A 20,856-nucleotide genomic window follows, 5' to 3' on the forward strand; every position below is an offset into this window, starting at 1 on the left:
GCGCCCTCCGGCCGCCAATGGGTGCGGGCGCCCCACACACCGCCTCCCGCGATCGGCGCTCGGCTGCGGCTGCCTGGCGGGGACAGAGGTCAGCGGGGTGGAGGGGAGGCGGGGAGAGCGTGTGGCGTGCGCCCGGCGGCACGGTGAGGGCCGCGCAGTGCCGTGATCCCGGTGAAGGGGGCCGGGGTCTGGGCTGAGGGAGGGAAGTGTGCTCCGGGAGCGGGCTGTGCGGGGCTCGCCCCGTCCCGCCGAGGGGGAGGCGGTCGGGGTGGTCAGGCCGTGAGCAAGGGGCTGGGGATGCAGGGCCGCTCGCCCTATGTGCTGCCTTCTCCTCATGTGAGGTTTGTTTCAGGCGTGACTCGCTGCCTTTGCCGTGCCGGTCCCCATGGCAGCCATCTACTCCGGGATTTACCTGAAGTTGAAAAGTGCCAAGACTTCTTGGGAGGATAAACTCAAGCTAGCGCGGTTTGCGTGGGTTTCCCACCAGTGCGTTCTACCTAATAAAGAACAGGTTAGTGTGCTTAGTGGTAAGCGGCGGAAGGGAAAACCCCAAAACTCCCAGTAGTTAACTGCTGTTGAGCTTGAATTAATTCATAGAATCCAGGCCTAGCTCTTGACCCTCCCTCGGTTGTTGTGCCAGTATAGCTGTGATGTGGTGTCTCTTGATTCGTGTGGTAGTATAAAATGTTTTCATAACGCCATCTTTCAAGTCGTTTCAGCAGGAAGGTCTGCATGAGGGCAGGGGGAAAGTCTTACGGAGAGAGTAGTGCATGAATTGTGTCTCTGGGATAGCTGAAAAACCACTCTCTTCACAGCTGTTACTAACACTGGTTATTATATCCCATAGAGGATGCTCTGGTGCTTCTGGTCATGGTTAAGAGCAAAAACCTCAGGGTGGGAGAATTGACTGCCACTAGACATGTGTTTTCCGGTGTTCTGAACCTGTTGTGTATGTGCTGAGTGTGCTGTGGATTCATGGGCTGCTTATTAGAAGGTGGTTTGATGCTCTCTGCTTGGAACCCACCCTGTCCCCTCAAATTGTTTGTTTTGAGCCTGTTTCCTGAGGGTCTGCTCAGTGTTTCCCCGAGGGAGGGGTGTCTTGTGCTGCTCAACCAGCCTAGCAGTTTTGTGGGGTCTTGTTCACCATCAGAGACCCGAGTTTTGTTAACGCCATAATTGTATTTTTAACTCAGTAATTTAAATTAGCATGTTTCAGCCTTTTCCAGTTTGCACATAGCTAAATTCCTAGGCCTGAATTTCTAGGTGGTGAATTTAAACATAGGAAGAGGGGGAATGTGAAAAGAATACCAATTGTCAGAAAGTGAAAATCATCTGATTCTTTGTTTTGATTGAAAAGACTGTATTGGCTAATTAGTATTGGCTGTCAGAATTATGCCCTGATGAAAGGGCCTTAGGATGTTGTCTCTTGAGAGCTGTTTTGAGTTGATACAAGGCCAACATTGGATTTAGAATGAAGGCTCTTAAAAACTGCAACCTACAAGGGTGAACTTATCTGCTTGTTTAGAGCCTGTCCTGCTTGGATGCAGAGCAGTTCTCAAGGCACAGGTGTATAATTGTGAAGAGGTGTTACTTTTGTCTTGTTTTCACGTGGGGGTTATTAAAGCTTATTTCTTTTCCCTTTTCTTAACAGGTATTACTCGATTGGGTAAGCCATGTGTTGGTTTCATACTACAATAAGAAACTTGAACTGGAGGATGAAGTTGTTGAGAAACTCTGGGTGTATCTAGACAACATTATCCACAGTAAAAGGCTACAAAATCTCTTAAAGAGTGGCAAGACAATTGGTCTCAGTTTTTCAATTGCACAGGTAACTAAAACTGGGGATGTTTGTTATGTGCTAGATAGACATTTGTATTTTCTACAGTGTAGGACTCTTCCTCACAGTGTCAGGCATTACATGAGATATATAATAATTAATCTGATGGCTTTTAGGACCTCTACTAAAAACTCCTCTGTTTCTGTTCCGCAATACAGTTTGTATTTGTGCAGCACTAAGGCAAAAAATGGCAAAGTGGTATAAGAATAATTTTCCTCTGTGTCTTTTACTTCTTCACACCCTCAGAGAGTGAGGTCTAAGTATTGCAATAGGCTTAGTTCCATATGTTGTTCTTTTATATTATTTACTGCTTATATTGCTCTTTTGCCTGGAAGTCTTAGGGAGAGAGACTGTTTTCCCTCACAGTAGGGCTCATCAGTGTGTTTGGCTTGAATACTTGTGCACTGTGACGTGCTGTCCAGCAAACCCTGCAGCTTATGATGACTCTGAGCAGTGATGGCACTGAATCAGTATTGATCTTAATAATAGCATTATTTTAGCCTCAGACGAAAGTGCATGGGGGAGACTTTAGTTTACAGTTTAGAACTGAACCAGGAAGTCTAGCTTCTTATTCAGCTTCCTGGTTACAGAAATGTCTGTAAAGACAGTGAAAATGACTGGGAAAATGATGCTTTTAGTTGTGATGATGTGGAAGAAGGTGGGAGAAGATAGGCTTTATCTGCAGAAATTGAGTTGTGAGGTACAGGGAATTGGTTGGATGAAATCTGTGCTTCAGAGATGTTACATAGAAAGTGTGCCAAATTTAAACGTGGTCTGAGGGTGAACACCTGTCTGGCTGAAGTTTAGGTGGCAGACCAGAGTACCCTAAAGACCAAGGACTGAGGTGGTAAAGCATCCAGTGCAAAGAATTTAAGGATGTCTTAATCCAGGGGGGCTTGCATTGAGGAGGTGAAATGTCCACTGTGAGGTGTAAGGAGACAAATGAGGTTTTTAACTCTGGAATAGGCATAGATTTGTAAATTGCTACTGAATTTGTTTGATGACAAGACTATTTTGGGGTGAGAAAAGGGAGCAAGTGTAAAGGGGGGATCAAAGGTAAATCAACACAAAGATTGAGAAAGGAAGGGAACTGCAAGTTTAAGTAAACATTAATTCTTTATATCTGTTCTTTACCCTCAAAGAGGAGAGAGAACAGTCCTTCACGTTCCACACATCAGCATAGGAAACTGTGTCTTTTTAAAATACAAAAATGATTATTTAGTCATGGGCATTCTTACTGAATAAGCTTCCTGGATCAAAGGTGGGATGTATGTTGTGTGGGGGTTTGTTGTTTGGAGCAGAAGTCTGGGGGCCTTGCAAAAAGGGAGGAAATTTCTAGGTTTTCTTCCTACTCCCTTTCCACAGGATCAATTATTAGGATCAAGTGTAGACAATCTTAGGCTGTTGCCAGTAGTACTGATACTGAATGAGGGCTTTCTCATTCATCCTGTGGTACAAACAAATGCAGGGACACAGTTCTGACCAGAGGAGCTTCTAATCTCAGCCCTCTGATGTGAGAAACCCAGCACGAGCTGTTGGCAGCTCACAGAAGGTGGTGTTGGTTCATTATGATGAGCTTTATCTTTGTGTGCAAAAGTGACTGGTTTTTTTTTCCTTCCTAACCTGCAGGTCATAAATAAGAGGTTATTAGAGGCCTGTTCTCAAAAAACACAGCAAAATATTGGCACGGTGCTGAGTTGCTCCAGTGGCATCCTTTCTACTCCTTCGCTCTCCATCATTTACACAGCAAAGTGCGAGCTCTTGGTTGATCTCCTCAGCAACCTGTCCAAGCTGGCGTGTCAGCAGCTGGCTTCTGATGATGCTGTGGGCTCCCAGTTGTTCAGCGTCCTCCATCTTACTTTTGCTCAGTACCTTCTGATCCAGAGGCAGCAAACTAACCCAAATCGTGTGTTTGGGCATGTGACAAGTCACTTGCTGCAGCCATGTCTGCTCCTGAGGCACTTGATGACTGCGAGGAGCTGGACACAAGCAGATGACAACCGTGTGCGTCAGCACCTGAGCAGGGAAATCCGAAACCAGGTAGAAACTTTGCTGCAGGCTGGGTTATTCCAGCCTGAGCTTTTCTCATCCTACAAAGAGGAGCTGCTGCCAGAACAGGAACTCCAGGAGAAGAAGAAAGGAGCTTTGAAAAATCTTTTGCTACCAGTCAACACAGTGCAGACCAAGCTGGGCAGTGACTTTTGTGAACCTGCCCTCCATGGAGCTGTTGTGGCTGGGTCAATGTCGTTGTTATATAAGCTCTTTCTGGACTCATACTGTAAGGCGGAAAACCACCTTGTGTGTTTCCACATGTTCAGCAGGCTTTTTGGCTGTCTCAGGCTCTCTGGCTTGCAGCAGGGCATGAGGGAGGATACGCTTTCCCCTGTGGACTGGAGCATGGAGCTACTTGCTTTGGAACAGCTTCTGAACTTGGTGCTTAGCAATGATATCTATAACATTGCCAGTGACCGTATTCGGCACAAGGAGGTGCAGTTTGGGTTTTACCGTAAGCTAGCACAGATGTTGATGAGGCACTCCCAAGCTTCCATCCCTGCTTGGTTCAGGTGTCTCAAACTCTTGATATCATTAAACCACCTTATATTAGAGCCAGACCTGGATGACTTAGTGGCCTCGGCTTGGATTGATGCAAAGGTCTCCGAGCTGCGTACAAAGAAACCCCAGGAGACTCTCATCAACACCATGTTTCAGACTTATTCCAAGCTGCGACAGTTCCCACGGCTCTTTGAGGAGGTGCTGACAGTCATCTGCCAGCCAGCAGTTGATGAACTGAGGCTGCCTGTCTTCTCTGCTGGCCTGACAGTAAAGCTTCGTGAGTGCCTCCTTGAATTGCCACCCAACCAGATTCTGGACATTTTGTGTCTCTTCATGGAGAAATGCCAGACCCTTATCATTCCTGCTATTGAAGGGTCAGTTGACATGTCCTTGAAGCTGCTGTCAGTGTGCTCTGTGCTGCATGCTTTTCTGTTCAACATGAGAAGCTTAGATGATATCACTCCTTCCCCTGTGGTCCTTCGCACTCAGAGTCTGTTGGCAAAGATGCAGAAGGGAATCATTCAGCCACTGATGGAGCTGCTGCAGGCTCCTAGGGGAGAGGAAGAGAAGTCAGACCTTTGGCTAAGAAAGGCTAGTGATTCTGCTCTCCTTCTTGTTTACACTTGGGTTGAAGTAGACACTTTGTTTGGTATTAGCTGCAGTAAGTATGTGTCTCCAGGAGCTGAAAGTGCTGGTGCTGTTACTGAACATGGTGCAAGGCACTGGGGCATTTCGGCTCTCCTCCGTGGTGTGGAGGAGCAGTGCTGGGACAGAGTTATGGAACTTGCAAATAGTTTTACCTCCACTAGTAAATACTGTTTAGAACTGATGACACTTCAGAAAATGAAGATGATCTTAATGCAGAACAAAGCTGACCTACAGGCCTTGCAGCATGCTGCAGCTTTCATCCTGGAGTCTGGGAGAGCCAACATGAGCAGGGGAGAATCTGAACCATGGGATGGAGATATCATCGCAATAAGTGATCTCACCTACCCCACAGCACACTGGCACCTTGTCATATCCAACCTGACTATCCTGTTGCCATATATATCCTTGAAAGATGTAGAGTACATCGCAGATCTGCTTCTAGAGACATTAGTGTTGGCCAAAGCTCAGGAAGATGCCACGGACCAGGAGCCTTCCATCAGCATTGGAAAGGTATCTCTTGGTTTGATGCATAGCTCCTTTCTCCCAGAAATGAAGGTCCTGCATTGTGCTTTTATGACCAGTCTTATTCATCAGTTCACTAGGGTGTTGTCCACTGCTGCCAGGGATTCAGTAGATCTGCCACTTCAACAGCTCTCTGCAGCTGACATCGCTTGGCATGAAGAAATCCTGGCTGGCTGCAGACCTGTTGACCTGTTGGAAGCACCATTAGAAAACAAACTGCTGAAGGATGAGGTCAGCTTATCTTGGAAGACACTGGAGAAGGTTGCCCAGTGTATAGTATTGTTAGCAAAAAATGGCCGCCCTGTCATCCTGAAAGAAAGCCATCTAGAGAGCTTCTTGGGTTTGCTGGAAGTTGCTTCTCTTCTGAAACTAGACAGTCTTCTTCCCTCTGACTGTACTCGGTGTTTTCTGGTGCTACTGTCCCTGCTGGCCAACACCAGGGCTAGAGTCTCTTGCAGCAAGCCATTACTGCTGAAGTTTTTAAGCACCTGCTTCCACCTCCTGAGGTGCCTGCAAGATGGCAGGAATGTCAACTCTGTACTTAAGGTGTTTCATGCCAGCGATGTTCTTGAGGCTGTCATGACCTCCCAGCTTACAGCTAGCAAGTTCTTCACTGATGTCTTGACTACTCCTGTTTGGGCACAGTATCTCCAGGAAGTCCAGGCCTTTTTGGAAAACTTCCTTCAGATGATTATTGAAAGAAGGCAAAGCGTGAGGCTCAATTTGGAAAAGTTCATGTCTTTCTTGGAGAGCTGCAAGCCAGACATTGGTGCAGCCCAAAGCAAAGGCTGGAGAAATGGGAATCCTGCAGCTGGGCAGTTACAGCTCATGGCATTCACCACACTGTGCCATGTTGTCACGCTCTACCTTCAGCAGCTGCCAGAAAAAAAAACCCACTCTGTGGATGTGCTATCTGCTCTGTTGGAGCCAGTAGTTCTGCAGATGGTCAGAACTGTTGAACAAGGGCTTCAGAGGAACACCCCAAACCAGCCTTTGCCTGTAGCATTCATACCATCTGTCACTACTCTTCTTAAAGCAGATCTGAGCCATGCTGTCCAGGGCTGGCAGAAGGAGCCCAGTGGGTTTTTGGGGCAACCCCGTATTAAACTGTACCAAGAGTTTTACTCGCAGATTCTGAAAGAACTGCCGTGTGCAGGGGATAACCTGCAGTTCCTTCAGTTTTCGTTGCAGTTCCTGACAGTCTTCTGCTCAGCTCCAGAGCTGTATCCTGGAAAAGAAACTGCTGTCACTGTTGTTTTTGCTATGAAAAAGCTTCTCACTGGTATGAAAATTCCTTTTCTCCACTTCCTTTGATAATGTTGCAGCGCAGAGGCGAGTTAAAAGCCATTTAGGAAACCACAGAGCTTTCCAAAAAGTCTGTATTGATTTACTTGTGTTAAAGCAGTAGGCTATCCTTTTATAAATACATAACAGGAAAATTTTCAAGGAGGCAATGTTGTGGTACCTGGACCACAGCCACCATCTAATTCGGTAATGATCCTCAGGAAGATGTAAACAGCTTAATAAACTGAGGTCCTGCGTTGCTTATCCCTGTAGAGCCTTTTGACAGTAACGGGAACATGGTAATGCTTCTGCATGTAGGGCTGAAGGTGCAGTATCCTACTCACGTAGTCGGTATAGTAGGCACCACTGAAGCAGCTGATGTCGACCAGGGCAGATCTGGTATGGCTTATCTGAGGATCTTGGAGGACCTTACATTAAAATACTCATCTATTTTTGTATCTGATAAGGCAAGGTTGTAGGACATCACCTAACTTAAGGATGCTGAACACCCATAATTCCGATAAAGGCTGTGGGAGATTGGCTGATCAGTCCCTTTATCCCCATCAGATAAAGAGCCAGGGCTAGAAATTACATGTAAAACTTCTCTTGCCAGCTGTGTGACTTAACGGCTCCTTTACGTTTGTTGTTCAGAACAAGAGGTGAACTGAACACAGCACAGGCATAACTGTTCTCTTTGGCTTCTTCAGACAGTTGGAATTTGTCAAGCTTACTGCTAATATGCTCTAGTGCAATGCTCTCCAAAAATAACACGAGTGTGCAGCCTCAATGTATGTTTATTTGTAAATTATATGCATGTGCTACACTACTAGTATGCCAAGATAGCATGCACACGGGATAAAAATGAAATAAATACTATTTTACTATTTCATTTTATTTATGAAGGATATTTCATTTATAATTCGTGCATCTTAATGGAGTATCTTGTGCACACCCTGGGGTGTGCATACCCCACTTTGGAGGCTGCTGCTCAGGTGAACTACGGTCATAATGTCAATGTTATATTGGTATTAGGTAGTTAGGAACAGAGCACAGCTCTCCATGGAAAATCTGACCTTGAATTTGCACAGCTGAGTTTGAGCTAAAACTTCCAGATAGAGGCTTAATCTGTCTCTTCCCTGGCCTGCATTTTGATCCTTCAGCATTTTGCGGGGTTCAATGAGGGTACTAAGAGCCAGGATTTCACATTAGAACTAGAGCCCAGGAGGATGTTTCGATTGCTGTAATTTTTCTGCTGACTTTTCTCCTGTCCTATCCTGTGTATCACATTATTAGTGAAGATTGATAAAGTGCTTTAGCCTGGAGACATAATTATTCACTGTAAAAAGCTGTAAGAATTTCTGATGAGTAGGTAAAGTGTTTAATAAGGTGAAATACAGATTCCTGTTGAAGAGCACTTTTGGCATTACCTATGGATACTTGTGGAACTTGAAAACAAGCCTTCAGAATCGTTTAAGATATAAGTTAGTCTAGTACTGTCTACATAGTAATAATTGAGTAGGTTGGGAGTGTGACTTATGATCAGCAGAGGGCTAAACTTGTCAGCTTAATGCTTTTGTGACATGTCATGGTTCTCTGGCAGGATCTGTAGTAAAGCCTTGTAGCTTGTTTAGCCTACTCCCTTGGCTTGTGAACATGCTTTGTTGCAGTGTTTCCCTACTACTGAAGGCTTGCGATTGGTATGGTGACTGCTCTGGAAATACTTGAGAATAGCAGGTAATTGCATTTGTGGGGACAGAGGTAAAGGGAAAGCATGGGGCCTGGTATGCAGTTGCGTGTTAAAAAGGTACCCACAGAGCTATTCTGAGTTTCAGTTCACTCTGTTTTACCTGTGGAAGTCCTTGTCTTGGGAATTGATTAAGACATGTTTATGCCTCTTGAATATGCAGGTCCTGCAATCACAACCCAGGTGATCCAAAGTATGGAGATGGAGCTGACAGAGGTGCTTGTCCAGCTGCTGGGAAACTGCTCTGATGAGGAGTTTTATACCATAATGAGGCTGGTGCTGCAGGGACTTGAAATGAGGAACGTTTGGCAACAGAAGGCCAAAGTAAGGCATGAGCTTAGTTCTTTGTCAACTTCTTTCTTCAGTTTTCTGTATCTTGAAAAAAATTTCCTTTGCTGAATGACATCTGATAAATATGTTTCCCTCTTCCTGCTTCATGTTTAGTGGTCAGGTCAAATTAATTTTCATGGCTATGGCTTGATGACTGTGGCGAGATATGTTTTGGACATAGAATCACAGAATGGTTTGGGTTGGAAAAGACCTTAGAGATCATGTAGTTCCAACCCCCTGCCACAGGCAGGGACGCCTTCCACTAGACCAGGTTGTTTGAGGCTCTGTCCAACCTGGCCTTCAGCACTGCCAGAGATGGGGCATTTATCACTTCTTTGGGCAGCCTGTGCCGGTGTCTCACCACCCTGAAAAATTATATGTATTTTTTTCTGTATAAATTGAGAGAGGTGGAAAGATCATGGAAACCGGCTGGAAAACTTTCTGTCCAGCTTAAGGACTTGGCAGCGTTAATTCCTTGTATTGTCAACAGAAGTCACATAGCTGTGATGCTAAATGCCCTGCTGGATTCTTACAGAATCATAGAATAGCTAGGGTTGGAAAGGACCTTAAGATCATCAAGTTCCAACCCCCCTGCCATGGGCAGGGACACCTCACACTAAACCATGCCACCCAAGGCTCTGTCCAGCCTGGTCTTGAACACCGCCAGGGATGGAGCATTCTTATTTAATACTTGCTGATGAGAGTTCTTGCTCAACAGATCCTAGCAGCCAGTGAGTTTAACCAGTGTTTGCCTGTAGTTCTTCTTAACAGGGTTAAAGGCACTTGCAGAAGTACTCGCGTTTTTAAGTAAAACCAAAACTGCACCAGTGCTTTTGTTATTTGTCTCTATAAAGACTTTTAGTCTGTAATAACTAGATACCACTCAGTAGCTTTTAACATACTGTGCCTTTTTCCAGAGCAGCTTAAGCAGCTGTGGTGACATAAGGAACACTTTTGGCAAAAAAGCCAGTTGTATTCTCCATAGAAAGCTTGGTGACTTGAGAATGAAACTTGGATTAAACTTGGTGCTTTATCTGGCTCTTATTTGTTAGAAGCAGACATGAACATGTCTGAAATAGACATGGATATATCCAAGTCTGTCTGGAATTCTTATACTGTGAATATAATTCCTGCCACCTGAGTGTAGTTTGTAGTATGTTTCTTTTATCAATCAGCAAGTAAAAAAACCAACCTGCTGCCAAATGCAGCATTCTTAGTGTATGGTGTACTGGTGTCCCTGTATTTCTTCTGCTACCCTCTGTTACCTAGTGGCAGCTGAAGGCTTTCCTTTCTTCAAAATCACCTAAGCCTATTTGTACAATAAGTTGATCTAAAACAAAGGTAGCTTGCAGTACATTTGGGCCAGTGCTGCTCAGCATATTGAATTTTGTTGAGCTGCTGCTTGCTTCACAGTTTCCAAAGTGATGTGTTGGTGGAAGGACCTGCATGTGTCAAGGCTCTGATAATGCTCAAAATTGCCACTGCCCTTGGAAGAGCTCTTGTATACTTGAAAGGAGCCAGTGCCTCTTGTACCTGACTGATCATCAATCTGCTTTCTGCAGGAAGTATTGTCAGCCGTTACGCTAACCAAATTGTTGCTCAGCTGCCCGTTAAGTGGAGACAAAGAGAAAGCTTTCTGGTTCGCCAGCCCACAGATAATCACAGCTTTAGCTGTAAGTATCCCTTTATTATAACTTCATTACCTATCACTTTTATTTGTTGGAGTCTGTAGTGGTTACATCTAACATGCACAGAGGCATACAGGAGCAAAAATGATAGTAGCCAAAACCACACCAGATTCACCTGCACTTTGATTTTTGGTCTAGACCCTTTCTCTCCTCCTTCCTTAAGTAAATCTGCTCCCATAGTGCAGTGTGTAGGTCATCCGTTTTTACTGTCATTAATTCTCTGGGACTGCACCATGTAATCTGGAGCTTGGGAGAAACATTTTAGGCTGCGGAGAATAGAGTCTGAGTCTCCTGTCCTCCTTTTTGGCCAAAGGAGGAGGTAACTGTCAGCTGCATGTCACAGTAGGAGGCAACAGCAGCAAAACAAGAAGAAAAGAGTACTCATATTAAAAAAATAATAATATAAATTCACTGAATTATGAAGGGGAAATGAAACTGAAAGTAACCAAACCCAAGTTTCCTGTCCTTCATGTGTACAACATGCAAATTTAGTGACAGAGCTTTTCTTCTCTTGTGGTGATGGTGTCTATGGACCAGAATTTGTCTAAGGTTGGCCTTGCAATGCCTGGGACTCGTGAGCATGCACTTTCTGCCTGTGTGTAAAAGAGAGAACAGCATCAGTGCATTCATGTGAGGAGGTGCAAAGAAGTGCTGATTGTCAGGGGACTGGGGAGTAGTTCCAGTTCCACACTCTCATCAATGCTCACTTGAAATGCATCGTAGTCACCCTCACCCAGGGTGCAGTTGCATGAAAATGGTTAAAGTGCAAACTGTCCCTGCCAGTCCAGCTTGCACCAGTCTAGTTCCATGGACTCAAGTCAGAGCACAGTGGCTTTCTGGTGTGTGAATACTAGTCATAGGTAGTTAATAGCTAATTAGTTAGTAGCTAATTAATTAACCTACTAATTAAGTTAGTAGGTAGTTAGTAGCTAATACACTCCTCCTTGCCTTTTTCTTGTCTTCTTGTAGATGCAAACCAAAGAGGCCTGTCAGGACCAGTCACTGATTTCCACCATAGTCATACCTATTCTAGAGACTGTAGCAGCTCTGCTGAGGCAAGGAGAAGGGGTTCTCATAAATCCACACCATGTGGCATTGGCATTCAGCATTCTCCTAACAGTCCCTCTCGATCATCTGAAGACAGAAGACTATCGTGGTGTCTTCCTGGGAGTCCATGAAGTGCTCTTCTCTATTGTGCAATGTCATCCAAAGGTATATCTGTGAGGGGGTGGGAGGAGGGGGAAAAGGTAGAAAGAACCAGCACAGGGGCCTGTGATGACAAATTTCTTTTAACAGTGCTTTTGAAATTTGTCCTGATGGTTTGAAAGTGCTCTGTATCAGTTGTCGTTTAAAAGGCTGAGAATCTGAATATCACATAATTTCAGTTGCTCTCCTGCTTTGATTTATGCCTGCATTATTGGTCTTTGGCAGCAGATTGCTTATCAACATCTGATGCTAGATTAGAAGAAAACTTTCCCTTTTTTAATGATGGATTTCTGGAAGCACAGATGGCTCAGGCTTTAGGATCTCATTCTCACTGGAGATCAAGATTCTGCAGTCCTTTGAAAACAGGGCTTAGACATGTTAGAAGTTGGTGACCTTCAAACATCATACCATCCTGGTGTTCTTGTCAGCCTTCTGGCATGGGAAAGTGAAGTCATGCCAGGAATACATGGAATATGTAGGCAGAGGTGGAAGAAAAAAGGAAAGGGGCCTCATGCATTTATATTAGGACTGAGAGTGAAGAAAGTGAGAGATGGGGAAATGTCAAATTCTAAAAAGCAAAGCAGTACATATTGCTAAAATGCCCTTACGAAAACCCTGTGGTAGAAAGCTGCGTAGCCAGGCTGTTCTCACACGGTAACCTGTAGTGTTACTGGACCCTGTGTTCTGTGAATCTGTCTGGCTACAGAGGATCTCTACCAGCAAGAGCAAATTCCCTAGACATTAGGGTACTGAGTCAAATGCTGCTTTGGAGAGATTAAGTAACTCTAATATAATGTTTACTTGTTATTTATATTTGCATATGGCCAGGACTGCAGTTCTGTCTCAGGATTCTCATGTGTGAGATACTGTGTGGATGTGAAAGAAAAGATCGTCCCTGCTCCTGACAGCTCTATAAGCTATATAGTTTCCTTCACAGGAGTTCATCTCCCTCAGGCTATGGAGTGGTATACCTCTACCCTCTCCACTCTGTTTTCTACATAATCTCAGATGTTTTTATTTTGTGTCTTTGCAGGTGCTGTTGAAAGCAGCACCATCCTTTCTGAACAGTTTCCATCGTCTGGTTGTTTCTGTCATGCATGAAGGACGTCAGAAAGGAGACAGAGGTACCATATCTTTTCCACTTTTGCATTATATATAAACACTGTAATTTATATATGTTCTAGAAGAGGAAATGCAGAATAGGGCAGTCTGACACCAGAAGCAAAGTCCTCAAAACTTAGCTGTGGCACTGAAACTGTTAGCCCTTTCTGTCCTTTATGTAAAATTCAGGATGAGATTTGTAATACTGTGGGCTTATGAAGGTAACTCCTGTGGAGCTGCATTCAGACAGCACTGCTTTCGATGATTAAGGTATTCTCCACTGCCTGGCTGGTAAGTAGACAGGAACTGGTAAGGCTTGCTGCGCTCTTCCTATCAACCCATGTGCCTGAAAGCATGGTGGCTGTTAACTCTAGTGGTACTTGCTAATATGCCTGAATTATAGCCCCAGGTCAATCCTACTAAATGGAGTCTCCTGAGACTGGAACTGTGTTTACTCCAGACCTGAACTGTCACCGTTATGCTAAGCAAAAAGCCAGAACATTACATGTATCTGAAGCATCAGTTGGGATTAAATGATATATCTGTATGTTCGAAATGAAGGAAAGATTGGTGCCAGACTTTGAGAATTTGCTTGTTTCTGCAATATGTTTACATAAGGCAAGGGTCACAGGAAACTTACGGGTATGTGGCACCCTCAGGTTGAAAAAAGTGCTGTTTATCCTTGCAGGATTTTTCCGTTTTCATAACGGATCACATGAAAGTGGCTTCTGCTGCTATATTCCACATAATAGAGCTCTGTTATTATAGATCTTTCTTACTATGCCCTTTCTAAGAGTGTCTTAGCAGGCATTCTAAGGTACGTCTTCTGATTTTCTGTAGATAGAGAATGCAATTTTCCTGTCTCCTTGTTCTCTCCTCCACAGTACTAGTTAGGACTGAATCGTGGAAGGGATCATAGCTGCTGTTTTTAGCACTCCAGCATTTATAACGTACTTTTTGCCTTGCGCTGCATGTGGAGTTGGACTCAGTGTGCTCTTACAAAATAACCATTGTAAGAGATCCATATGGTGTGTTGTGGAGGTGTGGGGGCCTCTCAGCTGTAGCTTGATAAGAAAAGAAGATAAAGTGGGCATATTGGTGTTGGCTTCATGTAGTTCAAGAATCATGTAAGACTGGGTGATTCTTTGGGTTATTTTCCTAGGTTTTTTTAAACCTCAAATACCAGGCTGCAATTCTCTTTCTGTTTTAGGCAACACAGATGAGTTTGAAGTTATACTGAGGTGTGCACACTTGGTGGAACGGATGTATACTCATATTGCTGCAGAAATGGAGGACTTCACTGTGTTTTCTGCTTTCATTGTGGCTCAGTATGTGACTGAATTGCAGAAGGTAACATGTTCTCATTCATCTTGAAAGTGCCATGGTGTTGTGCTAGCTTTGGAGTTCCTGTTCCAGAGGCAATTGCGTTAAGATTTATAAATCTGTGAAGTGAAAAACGTTGCTATGTCTCATGGGGATACAGGTTTGACTGAGACTGTTATTTTGAGCAGGAGCTCCTGAGAGTCTATTTTTACCCAGCTCCAGAAAAGTTTCTAAAGGTGTGAGCTGTGTTTCTTCTAAGGCAAAACAATGCAATGCCTGTTTACAGAACTGCTTGGCTTTTCTGTCATGTTGAGTGTTGCTTTTTCTTCATCTAGTGGTCAGGTTCTCCCAGCTAGTCTCAGTTGTCCAGGACTGATAGCAGTTAGAGCTCCATCTGGCAAAGTAATGGAGAAAACTTCTCTTGGAAAATGCCTTATAATCCAGTCTAAATGAGTAAGTGAATGTAAAAAAATGTTCTCAACCTGGACAATTGTAACCTTCTCAGTAATTCGTTTGGAACCAAAGTTATCATTCCAATCCTTACTAAAAACAGCTGTCCCTGCTATTACAGATGCCGGAGCCAGGTCAGTAGCTTCTCACATTCAGACCTAAGTTCAAATTGTTGTTCTGTTCAGCCTAATGGGTTTAGATTTCACCAGAGTTTGAATGCTGCTTTGTGTTGCAAGTACCTGCAAATTGATTATTTGGGGCTCTGGCCTGGGCATGGGCTGAGATACAGAAAGGAATTTAGTTTTTGTTTTTAGGTTCTTTTACCACAAAAATACCCTAACTGGTGCTGTGTTTCTGAAAGCTTATGGTATAACCTGTGTAACTAACCATGAAGGTTGTTATTGAGCTTAAACTTGGCTTTCTTCTCTATTGCCTTAGCCTGTCTATTGCCTGACATAACCTGGGATATATCAGGTTTTAGCCATGTTATTTAGCGTTCCAAATAAGCTGGTTAGTGTTTACATAGTAAACATAGTAATTCAGGAAATACTAGGGACAAATTACTGTTAAGGCTACTTCTGCTCTATTTAACTGTCTGAACTCTGTAATCTGTTCATGGCTGAATGTAAGTCAGAAAGCCCGACTCAGATTGTCAGATGGCCTTTTCAGGTTGAAAGGACACTTACCTCAGTATTAGCAGGAGTGCAAAGTCTCATGAGACTTCTAGGAAAGTTTTGTGCAATACTTTCAGTAGGAAATGCAGGGTGATGGATGATAGCTGAAACTACAGGTCAGTAATGTACGCATGGAACCTTTGGGCTCAGAGAAGGGAATTGGTGGGGTGAGCCACCAGATGCTGTGACAGTTTTCTGTCTGACAGAATAGATAGATTACAAGAAGGTGATGATTTATTTGCTCATTAGACTGGTGAGAATTGATGGATATCAGAGGAAGGAGAGGCCTCAGCATGCCTGTCTTAAGAGGGGCACTACATATCTTTCATGTTGTGCTGCAGAGGGAGAGAAAAACTCTTTCAGCCATTCATTTCGTCTGAGTCCAGATCAGTGGCTTTAAGCCTGTGGTCTGAAAACCCTAGGGGTCTATCAAAGGTAAATATGAAAAACATGTTGGTAGATTTAAGTCTGTATATGGGGATCTGCACACTTACTGGAACCCTTTTAAGGATGTGCAAGCTAAAACTTGTGAAAGCTGCTGGCCTTAACAGTTGCTTACTCCTGAAGCAGCTGAGTAACAGTTCCCTCAGTACTTCCTCTTTACACCAGGAAATAAAATATCCTTGTGAATTATTTTGTGTTAATCTAGAAAGACTCCTTGCTGGCTTGGATGGCATTTATAGCCTCTTTCATACTGTTGACAGTGCTTTTCCCTTGTTGTCTATGAACTGTTGCTTAATTCAGCAATAGTGAAATACCTCTTCATATTTTTAATGTCTCATATCAAGAGCTCTGTAGTGCTTGACAAATTGGTTGTGCTAACTATATAGACCATAAAACACTTACTAGAATAATTAACTGCCAGCCAGTAGTGGCAGCTGTTTAACTCTGTGGTTCTGCTTCCCATAGTGGTATTGGAGGGTGTTTATAGAAACTGCACTGCAAAGCAAGGATGGCACAAATAAGGCATGGGTCCAGATTAATTTGTGAAGTGAGGGATGCGGTTCCATTAACTGCAGCTCTGAGGTATCTCCTTATCCCAAGTGGGACATCTGGTCCATCTTGTCAATAGCTGTGGGTTTTCCTGTCCTTGTTCTCTGTGGTCTTTTCTCTGCCTTAGGAGGGGAGATCACAGGCCAGCGCATTCACTGGAAGTTGTGAAACTTAACTGTTCTGTTAAATTAGTGCATGATGTAGGGAGAAATAACATCTGTTATAACCAGCCAATAGATCAAATGGCACAGAGGGGAAAAACGACAACCTTTTGGATGTGCAAACTCTTCGGGGTCACAGATATGAAGAAATGCTTATGTGCCTTAATGCCTGCTGTAAGTTTTTCTCAGCTATGTTAGCAGGTCTAATAAAACATATACTAGCTGTTTTACATTTAGGGCAGGAAGAGAGCACGAGTCTGTCACAGTGATTAGGAGTGCACTTCATTAGCACAAAGTTTATTAGTTGCCTCAGGAAGAAAGAAGTCTGCATTTTAATGACAGCTTTTTATGTAATTTTCATTAGGCCTGGAGTGCAGAGGCTTAGGTCTGGAGGCATAAAGTGAATTTTGGGATTCAAAGAAGATAAGACATGGTTCTGTGGCAGAAATAATGTGATGATGCCAGAGGCCAGCACTGTTTCAGACAGTGAAGTATTTAGCAAGTGATTTGTGAGCACAGGACAGATTTTAGTTAGCCTGGAGCACCAGAGGACTCCACAGTCAGCACTGATGTTCCTGGTTGTAGTGGTGGTTCTGCTGGTTTTCGGGTTGGGCAGGGGTAATGGCAGGAGCAGGGCACTGAGTCCTGACTCATTCATTGTGTTCCTTCAACTCTCTGCATGACTTCAGGAAAGTACCTGCTTCTTGATGTTAAAACAGATCAAGGAAGTGCACATCTCCTGAGCTTCTTGAATGCTGCTTTTATTAAGGCTTGTACATTGAAGTCCTCGGATACAAATTGTTAGATAAATAAGAAGTTGTTAAGTTAAAATTGATTGACTACTCAATGTAGCCTAAAGGAACAGCTCATCTGAAACTGAGACTTAGGAGCATACAGCTAATATGAGACATAGAGAATCTAGTGAACTGTGTAATCCAGCACAAGTATTTGGGTTTTTTTTAATTACAGTTTTTCCGCTGAAGGGATTTCATGTGATTCCAAGATGATCAGTACTGATGTGTGTAGTAACAGCACTTCTGTGGGTTTTATTGCAAGGGGCATGTTTGTTCTGCAAAACATGTTTGCAAAGATCAGGAAAATACTGCATCAAAATCTTGGATTTTATCTAATAGGCTGTTCCAGATGGTCTGATGCACTGGATGACATGTTGTCAGCGTTCCATCTCTACTGACTGTGGAGAGGGTGTTTTCTTGCCCTTTTGTCTTCAAACGTAATGCAGTTTTGTTCTTCTCGTAGGTGACTTTGCACCCAGCTGTGAAGAAACATCTTGCAGAAGGGATATATCACATCCTTGACCTTTGCATTGAACGGGACATCAAGTTCTTAAATACGTCACTACCAGCAGGTGTAAGGGAGGTCTTTAAGGATCTGTATAATGATTACAACCGCTACCACAAAGCAAGAAAACATGGGGAGGAAAAGTACACTGCATGATGATTCCTGCCTGGTGCTACATCATCAGTTGTGAATTGATCTTGCAGTGCTCAGAAAATCCTCAGTTGCCGTTTGGTTTGGGATGACTAGTGAGATCAAGTCTGAATAGGGTCCTCTAAACATGGATTGCACGTATCGCTGTACAGCCAGCCTTCAAATAGGAAAGAGGGGAGTGGGGAGGGAGGATGTGCTTTAGATCTGGTCCTGCTGTACCTGTGCTGGCTCCCATTGAACTTGCTGGGAGCCCTGGGGAGCTTGCTGCAGCCTGGTACCAGATGTCAGGCTTTAGGCTTTAGCACATCCATGGTGCTTTTTCCTCTGGAAGCAATAGTCTGGTGTAAAAGCCACTGAGGGTTATAACTCCTGCTCTCCCTTACATAGTAAGCAAGATTAAAGCACTCAAAGTGCTTATTTTTGTACCTGTTGTTTTACATTTTGTTACTGGAGAAATTTGTGCAGTAGGTTACTGTGCAGAACTGTGCAAATACAGTAAAACATTTGAAAGCTTGTATCTCTTTGCTTGTTTGGTTTTGCTCTTCAGTGTAGCCCTGGGCAACCTGGTCTGACCTATTGAATTTCCTCCCCAGCTGTATTATCCTGTAATCTCATGATAATCAAAAAGACTGACTACTTAGAACTCTGGTCGATTTACTGTCATTAAGCAATTACACTTAGTCATCTGGGCTGTGGTCACTTTCAGTGTACATTTTTAGCATGTTAATTACCAAGACCTATCTGAGACCTTTTTGATCTAAGTTGAGGCTGCTTGTTTTGCATTCACTTTAAGAGCAAGCCCTGGGACTTACTGCAGCTCAGCTGACAGTAATTTAATAAACTGTGGTAAATTAATCACATTTGAGCCTGTAAGAAGCTTTATCAAACAGCTCCCTTTCATTAGCTAAACTACAGAAGTTCCTTGAAAATGAGAGAGACTGAAGATGTAAACTCTTATGAGAGTGGTAAAACAATATTCACATTTGCACACGGCTACTAAGAACTCAATACTCTCACGTGATGTCTGCTTTAATCTATAGGTAGTGCAGGGAGACTGGAATGTGGCTTACACGTTTAGTGGTTCCATCTGCCTCGTAGCAAGGTACAAAGGATGAGGTTTGGCGTGGGCAGAAGACTCCACATGGCACAGGGGAGGGAAGTGAGCCGGGCTGTGCTACGTGGAGGCAAGTGGAGCTGGACCTTGGGGCATCCAGCGCAGGAGCATGGCATGGCTTAGCTTGGCAGCTGCTGTCTAACATAAAGCCCTTCATGGTCCTCTTGCACTGTCCTGCTGGCTGTGGCCTTGGCAGGACACTTCTGGCACATTACGGACCTCCACTGGGACCGCGACTAGGCTGGAACATCAGGTACCGGGTGGCTCCTGGGCAGTCCTTGCTCTGGGCCCTGGGGCAGCTACCTCTGCAACTCATGCTGGTGCTTGCTCACCTCCTCAAGCTTTGCCTTCTGGAGCCTCCTGTGCTGGCTAAACTTCATCCTTTGGACTGGAGATGATCCTCCTTACATCCTGAACAGTAAGCTTGGAGAGGAAGCTTTGACACTGCGAAAGCACTGTTCAGAAGTAGCCACAAGACTGGTATGTTATCAGTACTGTTCTAGATGCAAATGCAAAGCACAGCGCCAGGTGGGCTCCATCCAAGCTGTACACCACTGTGCCATTTCTGTATTTTATTTCAAAGTTGAAAAGCTGATGTGGGCCAGTGTTGGGAAGGGCAATTACTGCTGCCCCACCAGGCAGTGGGACAGAGAAGTAGGTCCCAGAAAGGAAACGTGTGTAAGCTGGGTGCAGCCCAATGGGCAACAAAGGGAGGGGGTCTCCAGGGTTAAGGCAGTTAATAGTGTAGTAAAAGGAAGGAAGGTTATGAGCACTGGGAGATGATCTGGAAAGAACAGTATAAAAAGGAGCACTAGGTTTGGAGCGGGGGAGGAAGGAAGTGAGGTAGCATTTCTGGCGTCTAAGTGTCAAGGCTCCCCTGATGTAGCCATATGGTTGCAAGCCACACACGTAGCTCAAAAGCTTCTGAGTGTGGTTCACAGAGTAAATAACAGCTTACTCATTGCTGTAAAGGAGATAGACTCTTTGAGTTGGTATGAGTTTTATTTCATTAATACGAACTTTTAAAGTTTTATCAACATTAACTTCTTGGCTTGGAAATGAAAACAAGTAACTGACAGGGATAATGGAAATAACAAACTCCTGCTATAAAAGGGACACAGTGCTTGTATGAATGAGAACTTGAAACCCTGCCACAAGTAAACCTTTATTTCAAATATGCTGTGCAACTGCCACTTGCCCCCAGGCCTCCCTCCTCCTTCTCCAGGCTAAACAGCAGAGTTCTGAAACACAAAGCAGCGTTTCTATGTAGAAGTTACAAAGGGGTTAAAAAGAAGGCTGTGTTTCACTTGCTAATCCTAGGGCTTTGTCCAAGAACTGCTTTGGGTTGGTTTTTTTTTAGCTAGAATAAATTAAGTCACTGGCAGAGGACCACCTGCTGAGAAAGCAGGCTTTGTTTGATGGAGTCCATTCCAATATGGGTGCAGTGCTCCTCTTCGGTCACACGATGGCGCCATCCTGCAAGGTTTCGAAAGCACCCTCTGAAATCGATTTAGGAGGCCCTTCTCCTGGGCTGGGTTCGTTCAAGAGCTCTGAGCACCAGGAAGGTGAAAGGTTTGGAGGAAGCACCGTCTCAAGGCTAAAGGACAGCATCGAGACCTTTGTTTCACTCGAGTCGTGCAAGTGAACCTAAAAGCACAGTCCTGCACACAATCTTGGCCAGACTTCCAGCTGTTGATACAGTGCATCTCTTCTGAGGGCTGCTCTGGCTGCTGCTGTGCTAACAGACATACCTCCTGTAGGCAGAGCTCACAGGCTGGG

At 44.2% G+C, this 20,856-nt stretch overlaps 1 protein-coding gene across 2 annotated transcripts; it reads left to right on the forward strand.

Annotated features, from left to right (window-relative positions):
• Nucleotides 1-26: 26 nt before the first annotated feature.
• Nucleotides 27-18,480, forward strand: URB2 (URB2 ribosome biogenesis homolog). 2 transcript variants are annotated; one of them, XM_065680301.1, is made up of 10 exons: nucleotides 27-88; nucleotides 353-511; nucleotides 1,652-1,828; nucleotides 3,467-6,842; nucleotides 8,752-8,912; nucleotides 10,481-10,591; nucleotides 11,576-11,818; nucleotides 12,846-12,936; nucleotides 14,124-14,263; nucleotides 17,772-18,480. In XM_065680301.1, exons 2-10 carry the CDS (start codon nucleotides 386-388, stop codon nucleotides 17,967-17,969), a joined length of 4,623 nt encoding a protein of 1,540 aa, XP_065536373.1. In that variant the 5' UTR covers nucleotides 27-88; nucleotides 353-385; the 3' UTR covers nucleotides 17,970-18,480. The 2 variants fall into 2 exon arrangements, with proteins under 2 accessions (XP_065536373.1, XP_065536372.1); XM_065680300.1 differs by lacking the exon at nucleotides 27-88 and adding an exon at nucleotides 93-143.
• Nucleotides 18,481-20,856: the final 2,376 nt, after the last annotated feature.

This window comes from Lathamus discolor, chromosome 5 (genome assembly GCF_037157495.1).
Source record: "Lathamus discolor isolate bLatDis1 chromosome 5, bLatDis1.hap1, whole genome shotgun sequence".
NCBI lineage: Eukaryota > Metazoa > Chordata > Aves > Psittaciformes > Psittacidae > Lathamus > Lathamus discolor.

Coding starts and splice junctions, on each gene's coding strand:
- URB2 (XM_065680301.1), top strand. CDS start 386: ATGGCAGCCATCTACTCCGGGATTTACCTGAAGTTGAAAAGTGCCAAG. Junction 1,829..3,466: donor TCAGTTTTTCAATTGCACAG/GTAACTAAAACT, acceptor CCTAACCTGCAG/GTCATAAATAAGAGGTTATT. Junction 6,843..8,751: donor TATGAAAAAGCTTCTCACTG/GTATGAAAATTC, acceptor TTGAATATGCAG/GTCCTGCAATCACAACCCAG.